Here is a 17,078-nt window from a genome sequence, read left to right on the forward strand (position 1 = left end):
GTTGCTAAGAAGTTCATGGTTGTTAAATCACTTTGGCTTCTGAAAAGGTTTTCGATTGTTCACAATGGATATTTGCTAACTCCTTGGGCCACTCGGTGGGGTTAGGGTTCCTGTGAAGCACAGCCGAGCGAGGTAGAAGGGGAGAGAAGTGCGCCGGCGAGGGAGGGCAGCCTGGCCGGCGGGCGCCCCTGCTGCCTCCCCTGCACGCCTCCCCTCATTGCCTAGAAGCCAGGCTTTTGTTTGAGAGCGCCCGAAGCTTCTCTAAAAGGGAAGGTGTAGGAGTGCAGCTCACTCGGCATCTAAGTACTTTAAGTAATTTGGTATCGACGTTGGGATTTCTAGAAAGTCCGTCTGAATTTTTTCTTTTTCTCACTGGGATTTTTTGCAAAGTAGCTGAGTAGGCGTGTCACCGTTTGAGGCTCTCACCCGCGCACCTGTGAGACCTCAGAGTGGATGAATTGAGTTGCTCGTAAGGAGACAGACCACCCTGTGAAGTCCTGTCGTTCACACGAAACTGGAAACTTGTGTGAGTAAGCTTGAAGATCCAGAAGTGACCGAGGCTCCCAATAATTGACTGAATCGTGGCTTTTAATCTCGGCTTTGCTCAGTCCAGCATGGGGCTAGGTCACATTGAAGACGCAGTCACTTCAGCAGTTCTGTGGAATGACTTGGAATGCAGTGGGTGCTGTCTAGTGTGTGCGCGCGTGTGAGGGGGGGGACTTTGAAGCTAGTGATGCTCTACCACTCCGCCCATTTTATGCGACGGGTCTGCTAGGCCTCCAACTTGTGATGCCCTTTTCTCGGCCTCAGTACAGGTGAACACCACCGCACCTGCTGATCGCTATCCATGCAAATTCTTTTTTTTTTTTTTTTTTTGTGGTACTGGGGGTGGAACCCAGGGGCTTTCTACCTCCGGGCTATACCCCCAGCCCTGTTTTATAATTTATTTGGAAACGGGGTCTCACCAAGTTGCTGAGAGCCTAAGTAGCTGAGGCTGGCTTCAAACCTAGATCCTCCTGTCTCAGCCCTCAAGCGCTGGATTACAAGCGTGCGCCACTACACCTGGCTTCCATCTAATTTTTTTTTTTTTTTTGCGGAACTGGGGGGTGGAACCCAGGGGCTTTCTACCCCCAGGCTACACTCCCAGCCCTATTTTATAATTTATTTTGAAACAGGGTCTCACTGAGTTGCACAGGGCCTAAGTAGCTGAGGCTGGCTGCAAACCATGATTCTCCTGTCTCAAATCTCCCGAATGCTGGGATTACAAGCTTGTGCCACCACGCCCAGATTCCATCTGAATTCTTAATACAGCTTTCAGTTCAGCTGAATGGCCTGTGTGTGTGTGTGTGTGTGTGTGTGTGTGATACTGGGGATTGACCCCAGGGCTATTCTACCATTGAGCTACACCCTAAGCCCTATTTTGTTTGTTTGTTTGTTTGCAGTACTGGGGATGGAGCCCACGGACTTTCTATCTCTGAGCTACATCCCAGCCGTATTTTTTATTCTTTATTTTGAAACAGGGTTTCACTGAGTTGCAGAGGGCTGCACTAAGTAGCTGAGGCTGCCCGCAAACTGTGATCCCCTGTCTCAGCCTCCCGAATGCTGAGTGTGTGCCACCATGCCCGTTTTTTTTTTTTTTTAACAGTCTTGCTAAATTGATGAGAATCTCACTACTTTCAGAGGCTGTCCTCAAACCTGCAATCCTGTCTTACCCCCAACGTACTGGGATTACAAGTGTGCACCACCGTGCCAGCTTTTGTATTTTTTTAGGCAGAAGGCATATAATGCTCAGAAGTTAGGAGTTGGGTGTGGAGGCACACGCTTGTAATCCTAGTACTTGGGAGGCTGAGATGGGAGCGTTCCAGGCTCGGGGCTAGCCTCAGCAACTTAGTGAGGCCAGCTGCGACTTAGAACCTGTTGGAAAATATAGACTAGGGCTGGCGGTGCAGCTTGAAGGTAGAACGCCCCTGGGTTCCATCCTCTGCCACACACACAGAAGTTAGTTTAGAGCTGTCAGTGTGCCTTCGGCAGTACATGTGAAGAGGAAACCCCATGCCGTGATAGGTTGTGTCATATTTGGCAGTTGGCTATTTCAATATTAGTGATTTTTTTTAATTGGCAGAATAGTGAACCTTATATATGTATCACCTTCAGAAATGAACATTTGCAAATTTGGTTTCATCTGTTCTCTAACTTATCTTCCTGTTATAAATGCAAATGGCAGATACTATATCACTTCATAATACTTCTATATCTTTTAGCAAATAAGAGGTTTTAATTATGTGTGTATACACAAACACACCCATACACTTAGGATCATAGTGTCATATCTAACAAAAATAAATGAGTTTCAGTGCGTATTTAGTGTTTTGTGAATGAATGAATGAGTCCAGGCCCAGCCAGGACCCGTCTGTTGCCAGTGTCTCAGCTCTCAGTCATCTCAGCCTTCCTCCCATCTTGCTGTTCTGCTAGTGAAACCTGGTCATTGTCTTAGAGGGTTTCCCAAATTCTTTCTTCAGAGTGGCGTCTAATTGGCACTTCCCCGTTTATCAGGTAAACTAATTAGCACCGATTGTTGGTGCTCACACTACTGGGTGCAGAGTTGGTGGAGGGCTTCCTGGAAGGGGCGGCGTGTGTTCTGAAAGAGGTAGACATTTTACTGCTGTGGTTCAAACAGGTTTTTTTTGTGCTTGGTTGGGTGTCAGCTAAGTAGTTTTCTATTGTAAAGTTGGGTTGAGAGGTGATGGTTATGTTACAGGGTGATTAAAGACACCAGTAGATTGCCTGGTGTTTGGTGTCCCACTAATAGCATCGCCCTTGTGTTCTATAAATAATTCAGAGGACTTTTTGTATTTGATATTTCCAATAATGGTGGTCATTCCTCTGTGTATGTAGGTAGTACTAGGGATGGAGCCCAGTGGCATTCTGTCTCTGAGCAACATCCCCAGCCCTATTTTTTATTCTTTATTTTGAAACAGGGTCTCACCGATTGCAAAGGGCCTCCCTAAGTAGCTGTGGCTGTCCTTGAACCGCGATCCTCCTGTCTCAGCCTCCCAAGAGCTGGGATTACAAGCTTGGCCACCATGCTTGGCTCCCAGCCCTTTTATTAAAAATTTATTTTGAAACAGGGCCTTGCTCAGTTACCAGATACTACTTTCAAAATTGGGTTTCTTACTGGGCATGTTGGCTCATGCTCGTAACTCCAGCATTTGGGAGGCTGAGACAGGAAGAGCGTGATTTGTGGCCAGCCTCAGCTACTTAGGCCCTTTGCAACTCAGTGAGACCCTGTTTCAAAAATAAAGGAAATAGCCGGGTGTGGTGGCACACGCCAGTAATCCCTGCGCTTGGGAGGCAGAGACAGGAGGATCACGCAGGTTTGAAGCCAGCCTTGCTGGCTTAAAGAGACCCTGTTTCCAAATAAAAATATAAAAAAATGGGTGTCTGGGAGTGTAGCCTGGAGGTAGAAGGGTTTCCAGGAACCCCAGTACCACCAAAAAATAAAAAATAAATAAAATAGGACTGGGGTTGTAGCTTAGAGGTAGAATGCCCCTAGATTCCATCCCCAGACCCACAAAAACAGAAACAAGTTAGAGCTGGGCATGGTAGGCACACTTGTAATCCCAGCGCTTGGGAGGCTGAGACAGGATTGTGCAGGTTCAAAGCCAGCCTCAGCTACTTAGGCTCTCAGCAACTTAGTGAGACCCTGTTTCCAAATAAAATATAAAATAGTTCTGGGAGTGTAGCCTGGAGGTAGACGGCCCCTGGGTTCCATTCTCAGTACCACACACAAAAAAATACTTTAGAGCTTGATGTGGTGGCATGTGCCTGTAATCCCAGTACTTAGGAGGCTGAGACAGGAGGATCACAGGTTGAAGGACAAGCCTTTGCAATGTGGTGAGATGCTGTTTCAAAACATCAAAAGACGCCGGGCATTATGGCGCACACTACATCCCAGCATTTGGGAGGCTGAGACTGGAGGATCACGGTTTGAGGCCAGCCTCAGCTAATTAGGCCCTCTGCAACTCAGTGAGACCCTGTTTCAAAATAAAGAATAAATAATAGGGCTGGGGGTGTAGCTTGGAGGTAGAAGGCCCCTGGGCTCCATCCCCAGTGCTGCAAAAAAAAAAAATGACTGGAAGCTAGGGTGGGAAGGGAAGCAGTAGGGAAGTAGCTGCCAGCGGAGCCAGGGCTGGGATTCAGGCCCCACGAAGACCTGGTGATTTCCCCTACGTGACAATTTCCCCATGTAATTAAAGCGTGTCCCATAAAACCTTACAGTTAAAACCTTTCTTTTTCTTTCTGGAAATCCTTTTAAGATGGATTACATGCTCCCTTCCTGAACCTTTTTATTCCCGACCTTGCTATGGTCTCCTGCGGGTTATCAACCTTATCTTGTCCAGATAGTCCCAGTTTGTGAGGTGTCCCTGGCTGTCCTCTAACCCTAGTCTGAGCCCTTTGGCCCCTGGGCTGGGGGCGCCGAGCTTTTCTTCTTTCCCCGCTGCAGCGGGCGAGGAGCAACACAGGCGCCTGGCGCTCACGGGAGCCAGCGGCCCTGCCTCTGCGGATGAGGGCGTCAGCCCGGCCCACGCCTACTCCACACACTTGGGCACGGGCTCCAGAGCGGGCGGCAGCCGTCGCAGGTGCCTCTGGGTGTCTTCCTATTTCCTCTGGCAAGATGACCCCCTTAGCCCGAGGGCCCCCAGCCTTGCAGGGCACCTGGAGGGCCCCCTCTTCCACCCCTGCTTGGCTCCTGGACCCAGGTGTTGTCAGGAACACACCATCACAGAGGGGCCTCCGGGTTGATGCATGTGCCCCCTCGCCCCCCAGGATTGCCTCCGAGTCGTACTCTGCCTGCGCCACGGGCCCAGTGTCCCCAGGCCGACCACCTCCAGCCGTCTGGGGACGCAGTGGTAGCCGGAGCTCCGGAGCTCTGCGGAGGGGCGCACCTGCCGCCTTTGCTGTAAGGTGGGCCCTTGGGTGCTGGGTGGTGGAGGTTCATGCCTGTGGACCAGGCGTTCCCTAAGAGTGGCGGTATTGGATGGGAGGCTCTGCGGACAGGAGGACGAGCGCAGCCTGGCCTAGCCGCTGTTGTGAGCTGTCCAGGCGGCCAGCCCTGAGGCCCGTGGCAGGGCTGAAAGTGGGCTGTGCGCGAGTGGCCGAAGCCCCACGCGGCTGGGTGGGGTGCTCTCCTGCCCCGGGCCCCCCGCTGCCCCCAGGGGCCCACCTCTTGGCATGGCGGCATGGGCTCCCTTCCCCTGGAGGTAAGGTTGGTGGGAGCTCGCAGGGGAGAGGCTCGAGTGCTCTCCAGCTCCTCCCCTCTAAGACAAGGCTTTGCAGAAGCCGCGTCCTTACCCAGGCGCACAGCTCCTGCTGCACAGCCCTCTCTGGACCCTCCCTCTGGCAGGGCTCCGGCGGCTCCCCTCACCCCTTCACCTAGGGGCTTCCGTCACCCCACGCCTCCTCCACCTGTCTGCCACGTGTCCCTGACCCCGCTGTCTCCAGTGGTCCTCTGACTTATCTCTCCTTTCAGGACCCCAGCTGACACAAGTCACAGCGCTTGCTTTCTTGCTGTTTGAGGTGAATCGCAAGCAGAGCTTATCTTCGTCCTAATCCACTGAACCAGTACTTACTGAGCACAGACAGAGTTGTGTGGGAGTCAGGGCTGAAGGGCCACAGCGTGGTTACAAGGTAACTTCAGAGGTGAGCCACCAGCAGAGCCAGGAGGTGCGCCCTGTTCTGAGATGGTGGCGCTGGAGTCAAAGGGTGACTTGGGTCTTGGGTGCCCGGAGGGAGGGGCCGCAGGTAGGACCACCTTGGCTGGGCGGCGGCTCAGCACCTGGAGACCGTGGCCTCACTGTCCACACATCCAAGAGGGAGGCCACAGGCAAGGGCCCCAGGGAAGCTTCTGGAACACGGAGCCGGCGTACACCAGCGTCACGGCGGGAGGGCAGCTCACCTTGGCACTTGAGCAGGAATGGTGCTGACTTGTGCGCTCCAGCCTCCCTTCAGAGCCCGCTGTCGGGTTTGCTTGGCAAGGACTTTCCACGTTAGTTACTGAATGTCACACACTCCATTCTAGCACAGGGCAAGACTGGCTAACCGCTCCATCAGAGCCCACAGCTGCAAGGCGCCAACCCGTCACATCCTATAGTCCCTCAATTAATTCTGTTTTCCCTTTCTCTCTCTTCTTTTCTTTCTTTCTCCTTTTTATTTGCAGTACTGGGGATGGGGCCCAGGGGCATTCTACCTCCGAGCTACACCCCAGCCCTATTTTTTATTGTTTATTTCGAAACAGGGTCTCACTGAGTTGTGAAGGGCCTCGCTAAGAAGCTGGGCTGGTGTCTCAGCCTCCCACTTGCTGGATCACAGCCGCTGCCACCATTTTCAGGCCCTTATTTCAACCAAGTGAGTGGGAGGAGCTCCTCCTGGAGTTCAGAGTGAGAGGGGGAGAATCTCTACAGAAAGCAGGTGATCTGCTACAAGGTACCAGAGATGAGAGGGAGACAGACAAGAGATAGTTTTCTCCCCCTCCCTTTTTTTTGTACTGGAGATTGGACCCAGGGGTTTTGTCCCTTGACTACACACCCTTCCTTTTTCATTTTTATTTTGAAACAGTCTTGCTAAATTGCGGAGGGCCTCACGTATAGCCGAGGCTGTTGGCGAACCGCGATCCTCCCGTCTCAGCCTCCCAGATGCTGGGATGGCAAGCGTGCGCCACCACGCCCGGCTTTACAGAAGGTCTTTTGAATGTCATGGAGTTGCCCAAATGACAGCTAAGCGAACCACTGGTACTAGAGGAGCTAGGTGAGTTGCTTGAGCGCCCGGTTAGGCCATAAACAGGCCTGGCAGGACTCTGCCTGCAGGGGAAAGCCTGGCCCGATCCCGCCGGCCAGGCCCGTCTCACAGCCGCGATCTTCTCCACGGAAGCTCTGCCTAGGGCGGGAACACGCTCCCAGTGTGCCCCTGTGGCCGGCCCGCGGGGAGCGCGGCCACCAGGGGGCGCCCCGCCGCCGTCGGGTCCGCCAGCTGCGCCCTGGAGTTTGCACTAGGTGTGGGCAGGTTAGCGGCTCGGCTCCGCCCCGGGGTGGGTCCGCGCCTCTGCCCGCGGCGCCTGTGCGCGGAGACTGCTCGGGTGGCCGGCCGGCGCTGGGGCCGGGGCGTGCGCTCCGCTGCCGCCGCCGCTGCTCCCCGAGCCGGGCCGGCCGACCGACCCCGGCCAGCCAGCCTAGCCGACCCCGGCCAGCCAGCCTAGCCGACCCCGGCCAGCCAGCCGAGCCGACCCCGGCCAGCCAGCCGACCCCGGCCAGCCGAGCCGACCCCGGCCAGCCGACCCCGGCCAGCCCGGCCATGGGCGCGGGCGAGCGCTCGGGCCCCGGCGCGGCGGGCGCGCTGTGCCTGCTGCTCTCGGCGGGCGCGGCGCTCGCCTGCCTGCTGCTGGGCGCCCAGGCGGCCGCGCTGCGGGCCCGGGTGTCGGCGCTCGAGGCGGAGCGCGCGCTGCTGCAGCGCCCGGGCGCCCTGGCCGCCTGGGCCGAGCCGCACCTGGAGCGCCTGCTGCACGAGGTGAGCGGCGGGCGGGCCCCAAGCCCCGCACTTGGCCACGGGCGGGAGCCCCAGCTGGAGCACCGGGAGCCCCAGCCCCTCCACGCGTGGGCCGCAGCCGTCTGGGAGGGCGGCTGCCCCGGGGACATCTCCAGTGCGGAGGGCGGCCTGGGGTGTGCTCAGGGAAAGCGGGTTTGGGTTCCATCCTTGGCACCAAACACGCACAGAGCTGGGTCCCCAGGGCGCCCGCCGGCTCGGACCTCGAGGGGCAGCAGCGTCTCCCTCCTGATCCACAGTCGCTCTGTTTTTTTTTTTTTTTTTTTTTTTGGTGGTACTGGGGGTGGAACCCAGAGGCTTTCTACCTCCGGGCTATACTCCCAGACCTATTTTATATTTTATTTGGAAACAGGGTCTCACTAAGTTGCTGAGAGCCTCACTAAGTAGCTGAGGCTGGCTTCGAACCTGCGCGATCCTCCTGTCTCAGCCTCCCGAGCGCGGGGATGACAAGCCTGCGCCCCGCTCAGGGTCGCTCTAGTTTAAGCCCGCATACACCACTGCTGCTTGTTGTGGGGGATTGGGGCTCCTCGAGTGATCTGCCGCCCTCGCATTCACCCGCAGACTTGAGAGCGCAGCAGCTCCTGGGTGCTTTCTCAATTGGTGCCTGTGATCTTTTGCGAGCTGAATTAGGATCCCCCCCCCCCCCAGGTTCTACCTGTGAGCCCTGCAGCCGCCTGGTCCACCTGACAGGCGGCCCCTTGGACCTGGGGACTAAAGCAGAAGCTCCAGCAAACCCTTTTTACAAGGAACTTAGCAAATTGTGTCTATACCAGTAGGGAGGGGGTTGGGAAGGCGGCCCGCTTGGGGGGGGAGGGGTTGGCTGTTGATTGCTGAGCTACAGTGGGGAGGGACCTGCTTGATCATGGTCTTTCTGAATTCCAGCTGGGTGATCTGTGGAGACTGAACAGCGACTTAGTGGACAGGCCTCCCTCCCTCCCTCCCCTGTCTCTGTCCCTCCCTCTCTCTCCTCCCTACCTCTCCTGTCTCTCTCTCCCTCCCTCCCTCTCCCTCTCTCCCTCCCTCCCTCCCTCCCTCTCCTGTCTCTCTCCCTCCCTCTCTCTATCCCTCCCTTCCTCTCCTGTCTCTCTGTCCTTCCCTATCTCTCCCTCCCTCTCTCCCTCCCTCCCTCTCTCCCTCCCTCTCCTTCTCTCTCTCTCTCCCTTCCTCCCTCCCTCTCTCTCTCCCTCCGTCCCCTCGTGGAGCCAGGGATTGGACTCAGGGGCACTCTGTTCTGGAGTTCCATCCTCAGCCCTACTTTTTTTCAAGCGGGTCTCACTGAGTCACGAGGCTGGCTTCCAACCTATAGTCCTCTAGTCTCAGCCTCCCAGCTCCTGGGATTATAGGTGTGAGCCCCACCTCGCCTACCAGTTTCCAATCTTGATTAGAAGAGCAGCTGGGCATGGTGGCGCAGTCTGTAATCCTGAGGCCCAGAGGCCCGCAGGTCCACAGCCAGTCCCTGCAGCCCAGTGAGGCCCTCTCAAACTTGGTGAGACTCTGTCTCCAAAGAATAAAATAAAATTGCGCTGGGGGATGCAGCTCAGAGGTGGAACACCCCTGGGCTCAGCCCCTAACACACACGCACACACCCCAGAGGGGAGGTTTAGAATTCTGAGGCTCCCCCTGGAGAGTCCGCTGGGCCCTTGGTCACTGGCTAGTTTGCAGGGTTCAGCGCCTGGGGGCGCTGTGCTGGAGCTTAAGTGGCAGAGGGAGGCCCCTGGACGCAGCTGGCGCTCAGTGTCTGGTCGTGTGGTCCTCAGGGAGCCGGCTGCCCTTCCCTGGGCTCCAGTCAGCCCCGGCTGCCAGCTCTCCTGGTAAAGGCCGCTGGGTGGGTGGGTGGCACCAGCCGGTGGGTGCCAGGCAGAGACTGGGGCGCTCTGGGAGGCTCGCCGCGCAGGCCAGTGATGGGCTTTAAGTACAGGTGGAGATTCTTTTCTGCAGCCTTCGATTTGGGGGAGACAAAGAAATATGGAACTGAGAATCTCTCAAGGAAGAAACATTTCTACTTGAATGTGTATTTCAGTGCAGAATTGTTCTCAGCAAAGCCTCTTGGAAGTCAGGGCTGAAGTGTGTGTGTGTGTGTGTGTGTGTGTGTGTGTGTGTGTGTGTGTGTGTGTGTGTGTGTGTGAGAGAGAGAGAGAGAGCGAGCGTGCGTGCAAGAGAGCCCGTGCAGCTTGTCCTTTACCAACAGACTAGTTTTCAGAGCATCAGAGGCAGAAACCATGTCCAAATTAGAGAAAAGAAATCCTTGCCAACCACACACAACTTTAATGTCAAGAAAAAAAAGAAAAAGAAAAAAGCCAACAAAAGCCACTGTGAATAGGGGACCCACTCTCCCTGTTCCCTTGGGAACAGGACTGTGGCATACATTTTTCTGGGACTGGCTGATGTGCCTGATAACGTAGATATAGAAGCTACACACACAAGGAATATTCATGGCATCTCGCGATTCTTAAAGACCCTTCCCATGGCACATAATGGAAGAAATGGTTCCTGGGATATAACAACAAGGTTCTGAGCAAGAGCCGTTAGCGACAGCATCTACAGTCTGACCCGAAGATGCCAAGCCTAACAAACATGTAATAATTTACTTTGAGAGTGCTTTAAGTAGGTTGCCTAATTAAAGAAACCTCTCCATTACCCTGTTGTAAAACTGTAACAAAGAGTTATTCTCATTACAGTGTTACAAAAGCTTAGATTTTTAGGAGTCCAGAGCTTCCATGCTACAGTAAAAAATGTGATTCAAGGATTAAAGAAGCATTTAGTTGTATTGGGAGGAGACCATTTCCAGCTTAAAATGGATGTTCTGTCGGCTGCAGGCCTTCTATTGTCCAGGCCACTCAGTTTGCAAACAAGAAAAGCTCGAGGCAGGTGCCACGCAAGCCCTTCCTCCCTACCGCAGCTTGGATGTTGGCTGAGTTCCTGTCAAGCCTAGAAGCAAAGGCAGAAACGGCCTCCAGCAGGCGGTCTGCTGGTCAGGTCTGACCGTGGTGTCCGGTTTAAGAAAAAAGCCTGCTTTCCAGATCCCAGCACAACTGGAGAAGGGCTGTAAATCCTAGCGCCATTTCTTGACTTGACAGTTCCTGGCTCTCAAACCAAAAAAAAAAAAAAAAAAAAACAAAAACAGAGAGCGGGAGAGGGGGCTCCCTTCCAAAGACTTCCTGGCACACGCACTTTCTCTGCTCTTGTCTTGCCTTCAGTTTGGAAGAGCTTTATAACAATAGCAGTGTGTTTGGAACTAGCCTACTGTTGGGATGTTCCTTCCAAAGCCCCGGTTTAGAATTTTTGGGTTGGATGCTCCTGAACTCAGGGACTCCAAGCCCAGTGAACCGGTGCTGGGCGCAGAGTGGGTGGGTGGTGGCGGCGGGCGGCAGGGGAGTTCACATCCAGCCCTTCAGCCCCCTGAGCCGCAGTTTCCTTCGCTCTGTTTTTCTGGTACAGGGGTTTGAACCCAGGGGAACTCTACCTCCAAGCTAAACCCCTAGCCCTGTCTGTTTATTTATTTTGTGCTACCAGGGATGGAACACGGCAGCATTGTACCTCTGAGTTACACCCCTAGCCCTATTTTTTTAGTCTTTTTTAATATTTTGAGACAGGGTCTCACTGAATTGCGAAGGGCTTCCACAAGTAGCTGAGATCTTCCAGTCTCTGCCTCCGAAATGCTGGGATTACAAGCGTGTGCCACGACACCCAGCTGTTTTCTACTTATTTATTTATTTATTTATTTATTTAGTGGTACTGAAGGTAGAACCCAGGGGCTTTTCTACCTCCGGGCTACACTCCCAGACCTATTTTATACTTTGACCCCCTGTCTCAGCCTCCCAAGTACTGGGATTAAAGTGTATATAGCAGCCTGCCGCCGGGCGTGGTGGGCACACTTGTAATCGCTGCGCTTGGGAGGTGGAGACAGGAGGATCGAGCAGGTTCAAAGCCAGCCGCGCTGGCTTAAGAGACCCCGTTTCCAAATAAAAAAAGTATAAAAATGGGAGTGTAGCCTGGAGGTAAAAGGATTTCCAGGAACCCCAGTACCACCAAAAAAAGAAAAAGAAAAAAAGTATATCGCCACATCCAGTTGACCCCAGCCCTTTTTATCTTTTATTTTTTGTTTTTGAAACAGGGTCTTGCTAGGTTGCAGAGAGTCTTACTAAGTTGCGGAGGCTGCTCTCAAACCTGCAATCCTCCTGTCTCAGCCTCCCAAGTAGTAGGATTACAGGCGTGCCCCCCCCCCCCCGGTGATATCGTCCTTTACGGTCATGTTTAATAATTGCAGAGTATCCCATCCAGCGCCCCGTCCCGCTGTCAGCCTGGCTCGGGGCCTCCACGGATGAGCCAGTCAGTGCCACAGCCTGTGCTCCGTGGGGCAGGTGCCTTCCTTCTGCTCTTCTTTGGGATGTAGAAAAACTGAGTGAGGAATGTTGTTACGGTTTTGTTTTTGTCGTTATTGTCAAAAGCAAGACGTAAGCCTTAATATAAGGCATGGAGAAACCCAGAGCTGAGCACAGTGGTGCGTATCTGTGATCCTAGAATGGGAGGCGGAGACAGGAGGATGGCTGGCTCCAGGCCAGCCTCAGCAGCTCAGCGAGACCCTTTCAAAATAAAAAATACTGCAGGGCTGGGGGCTTAGCTGGGAGGTAGAATGCCCCTGGGTTCCATTGCCAGCAAGCCGAAGGTTTCACCCCAGAGCCGGATCCTGTGGGTGGGTGCACAGCCCCCCTGGGTGGCACCGAGCAGGGCCAGGCAGCAAGCCTGGTTGGCACCGTGACTTTAGTTCTGGGAAGGACGTGACTCGATTTGAGAAAGTTCTCCGAGGCCACACACGGCCTCCATCTCTTGCCCGTTCTCTTTTCTGCATGTGTCGTCGGGACTCATCTCTAATTGGACGCAAACTCTCTGAAAACATTGCCTCCGCGTGTCTAGAGACACATTTCAGGGCTTAGCACGAACCACCGGGAGGAAAACAATGGCTCCCACGTGGTCCTTCCATGGGTCACGCGCGTCCGCCTCGCAGCCACAGGGGAAGCAGTAGGGCTGCGTGTGTGGTGCAGGGACCGGAGCACCCGGCCCGCCTTTCCCACCCCAGGGGCAGCCACGAGGCGTGGCCCTGGCCCTGGCCAACCCAGGTACCTGCCCGGAGCCCCGACCTTCCCCGGCTCAGGCTTCTTGGCTCCGGTGTGGACATCCATCACGGCGAGGATGGAAGCTTTACGCAGCCTCTGGCTCGTGTCCGGCTCGGCCGTTCCCAGTGTGGGCCTCCCGGGCACTGTTCCTAAACCTCGGCTGGTTCATCCGTCAGACAGGGGTGTCGGTCCCGCCTCGCAGGGAGGCTCCACGCACGCGCTCTCGGTGTGCCCGTGGGCTCTGAGAAGGGCTGTTCTCTTCAGGACGCCTTCCTGGAGGACCAGGAGGGTGTGGACAGCTACGCCTGTTGGCTGGTTGAAGAGCAGGCCCCCGGCGACACGCTGGCCGGACGACCCTTGGCACTGGGACCTGCTGTCCTGTCAGAGCCGTGCACATGCCAGGAAGACGCGCGCGCACCCATCATGGGCCGGCGGGCGGGCAGTGTGTGTGCAGGAGGTGGGCGCAGGCAGAATTGGCTTCGGAGCCCCATTTTTTCGTTTCCTGTTTGAGTGGAGTGAGATTTCCCATTTAATTAAAAGCCTCATCATGACCAGTCACATCCTTCAAACAGCCGTGGCGTCTGTCGCTGTGAACGCCACAGCAGCGCCCACTCTGCGCTGTGACGGAGGCCATTGTCCCGGGCTCGGGACCAGTGTGACCAGAGGCCGCACACAGCTGCTCCGACTCTCGTGGATAAGTGAGAAAAACATCTTCCTGGTGTAGCCATGAAATTGGAGGGTGCGTGTGTGCACACGCGTGCTTTCAGTGGGTGATGTGAACATCTAAAACCGAATTGGTTTCCAAATCCGAGTTGTGAGATGTCATAAAGCAGTTAGGATGCGTTCTGGTGGTTTAAAGGCAATTTGAGCCTGGCGTGGTGGCGCACGCTTGTAATCCCCGCACTTGGGAGGCGGAGACAGGAGGATCGCGCAGGTTCGAAGCCAGCCGCGCGCTGGTTTAGGAGACCCTGTTTCCAAAATGAAAATGTAAAAATAGGTCTGGGAGTGTAGCCCCGAGGTAGAAGGGCTTCCAGGAACCCCAGTATCACCAAAAAAAAATAATAATAATAAAAATAAAGGCAATTTGAATAAAGTCTGCTCAGCTTGGGCCACCAGGGAGGAACGCCACGCAGAGAAAGCTGGGTCAGTCACGTGTGTAAACTGTGGGGCCTGCTCACCCACACCCACAGTATCTTGTCCGTCCACCTGCCCTGTGTGTGTTCATGAGTGTGTACATAAGTGTGAGTGTGTATGTCATGACCTTGTGGGTATGTACAGGACTGTGTACATGTGTGTGTCAGTGTGTGGCGTGTGACCTTGCAGGTGTGTGCAGGAGTGTATACACAAGTGTATATGTGGTGTGTGCACAAGTGTTAGTGTGTGTGGTGTGTGACCATGTTTGTACAGGAGTGTGTACACAAGTGTGTTAGTGTGTGTAGCGTGTGACCTTGTGTGTGTGCACAGGAATGCATACATGAGTGTATTGTGTGTGTACTTGAGAGTGTACACAACTGTGTGCATAGTACGTGCATGTGACCCTGTGTGTGTATAGGACCATATACAGGAGTGCGAGTTCGAGTGTACAGGAGTGTGTACACAGTGTGAGCTGGTGCGTGTGTGCACATTGTTTCCGCACACAGGGCTAGAGTCGGGCTGAGAGCCTGCGGACCCAGGACGGGCCGCCCGACTGTGGTCCCCACAGATCTCCCCCAGTCCCTGGACGCCCGGGCCGGCGCGAGCTGGGGAGCGTGGGCTGAGCCTGGAGGTGTCTGGCGGCCGGCGGCCAGCGTCCTGGGACCAACTGGTTGGCTCCCGAAGCCTCAGCTCGTTCCTCTGGGAAGAGGGCATCAGCGTCTGCCCACTGTGAGCAGGATGGCGGGCCCTCCGTGGGACAGCCTGGCCTGCAGAGCCACCAGCCCCTTCCCCAGCCCTGGCCGCTCCATGGCTGCAGGCGTTGGGTGCAGAGGACCTGCGGGACCCTCAGCGGTGCCGTGGGCTCCGCCTGTCCCCTCCCTCGTGGCCACGGGGTGGGTGCTCCGGCCTCTGGGTGCCAAGGGCTTCCTGTGCAGATGTCCTGGTTATAGCCCCTCGGGCAGTGTTAATGCTCAGGAAATGGTTGTTACGCTGCGTTGTGTCGGGAATGGCAGGAAGGAAAATCTGTATGCATTCAGTACAGACTCAGTTGATTTTCTTTTTTCTTTTTGAGGTACTGGGGGTTAAACCCAGGGGCATTCTACCTTTGAGCTGTACCCCCAGCCCTATTTAATTTTTTTGTTTTGAAACAAGATCTCACTAAGTTATGGAGGCTGGTCTTGAACCTGTGATCCTCCTATCTCAGCCTCCCAGTACCGGGATTACAGGCGTGCACCACATGCCTGGCTTTTATTTTTATTTTGAAACAGGGTCTCACTCGGTTTCTGAGAGTCTCACTATATTGCTGAGGCTGTCCTTAAGCATTCCTCCTGTCCCAGCCTCCCAAGACCTGGGATTACAGGCGTGGGCCACCATGCCTGGCTCAGATTGATTGATTGATTGCAGTACTGGGAACGGAACCCAGGGCATCTACCTCTGAGCTACACCCCCAGCCCTAATTTTTATTCTTTAAAACAGGTCTCGCTGAGTTGCAAAGGGCCTCGCTAAGTAGCTGAGGCTGTCGTGAGCCATGATCCTCCTGTCTCAGCCTCCCGAATGCTGGGATTCTAAGCGCGCCCACCACTCCCGGCCTCAGATTCGGTTTTTTAAAAGTTCTTTCTCCTAGGCTGCTGGTGGCACAGGGCGGGCTGTAGCCGCTTCTCTCTCTGAGTCTGGGCCCTGCGCCCCAGCGAGCCTGGCGCCGCCCTCACCCTGTGCTCAGGGTCTTCCGGTGGCTGCTGTTACAGTTTGGCTCTGGAGTGCCCCTGGGAAGGTCCCCAGCGCGGCGCTGCCTCGCGCGGTCTCTGGGGAGGGGTGGACCCGAGGTGACTGATGGCCTGGATGGAGCCCTTCACTGGCTTTGGGAGGGGTGGAACCACAGGGCGGCCAGCCGAGGAGGCAGGTCACTCGGGTGCCCTGTGTGGCGTCTCCTGGCTGCAGGAGCCGAGCGCTCCCCTTCACCACGCTCTCCGCCATGATGTGCCGCAGGCCCAAGGAAACAGAGCCAGCTGCACTATGGCGGGAACCTGAATCCCGCCAAAGCCGGCCTTTCCTCCTCGGGCTGGTTTTGTTCAGGCATTTTGCCACAGTGGCGGGAAGCTGGCTGGCACAACCCTCAACGTCAGGTCACCCGGTGTTGAGGACGAGAGCCTGGGCCCTGGCCGGCTCCTGGCTGGCTCCTCCCCTGGGCCCCTCACCTCGCCCCAGGGCCTGGGGGCCGCCTCCTGTTTGTGATCTGGGCTGCCTCAGAAGGCAGCGGGCGGGCTGCGGCTCTGCAGGACAGGCCGCCCAACGCCGAGGCCCTGGGCTCCATCCCCAGGGCCCTGAGCTTCAGCAGAGGCCGAAGGCCTAGTGGCTTACGCCCCGAGCTGCGTTTCTGTAGCGGGGGGGCGACAGAGGTTGAGGCTTGCGGGCCGGCCCCTGTGAGCCTCCCTGTTGGCAGGTGGCCGGCCGCCTTCTTCCTGAGCCTGCCTGTGATTGAACTGTGTGTCCGAGTCCCCACCGCCCCTTCTCAGTGGGTCAGGGGCCACTCTCATCATGGCCAGTTTACCTTAATGATCTCCTTAGAGGTCCGTCTCCACGTCCGGTCCCACCCGGGGTAGACAGGTCAGGACTTCAGTTCTCTGGGGACACCAGTCACCCTGAGGGTCATCAAGTTCAGACTCGGGCGTTAGGGGAGGCGCTAGGCATCCGCGGTGACCAGGAGGGAGGAGGCACGGCGCTGGGCCTTTGTGGGGCAGGCCTGGCAGGGATCCCCGAGCAGCCCCTCGACCTTCAGGAGCTGTGGCGGGAGCTGTGTGCCCCCGCGGGGCCGCCGAAGTGCCGTGGGCCCCTGACGGAGAATGACCCGGAGCATGTTTGCTCACGTGGCCTGGAGGAGTCACGCAGCGAGCCCTGGGAGTCGCCGATTAGGCCTACATTCCTTTGGGGAAGTTCTGTGGTACCTGCCAAATGCCTGTGCATCGGCCGCTCACATTTGCCCTTTGCCACGACTCCACGGGGGCTTTACCTGGCAGCGAGGAGTCCGTGCTCAGGTGATGCCTGGCCGGGACACCTCTCACCCCCACCAAGCCTGGGGCTGCTGCTTTTATTTTATTTTTAGGTCTAATCAACCTACACTGAACTCCACATATTTATTTTTGGTGGTGCTAGAGATTGAATCCAGGGGAATTTTACCTCTGAGTTACACTCCCAGCCATATTTTATTTTGAAACAGGATCTTGATAAATTGCTGAG

General features: G+C 55.7%; 1 protein-coding gene across 1 annotated transcript in view; it reads left to right on the forward strand.

The window, feature by feature from the left end:
• Positions 1-614: 614 nt before the first annotated feature.
• COL23A1 (collagen type XXIII alpha 1 chain) overlaps positions 615-17,078 on the forward strand; it is a gene marked incomplete at both ends in the record, with an annotated part of 214,377 nt that continues 197,913 nt past the window's right edge. Inside the window, 4 exons of the mRNA XM_080699352.1 lie at positions 615-678; positions 4,505-4,640; positions 4,828-4,965; positions 6,864-7,560. Of these exons, the coding sequence (XP_080555478.1) occupies positions 615-678; positions 4,505-4,640; positions 4,828-4,965; positions 6,864-7,560 (1,035 nt within the window). The remainder of the gene's footprint in view (positions 679-4,504; positions 4,641-4,827; positions 4,966-6,863; positions 7,561-17,078) is intronic.

This window comes from Muscardinus avellanarius (genome assembly GCF_963383645.1).
Source record: "Muscardinus avellanarius genome assembly, chromosome: 7".
Classification (NCBI taxonomy): domain Eukaryota; kingdom Metazoa; phylum Chordata; class Mammalia; order Rodentia; family Gliridae; genus Muscardinus; species Muscardinus avellanarius.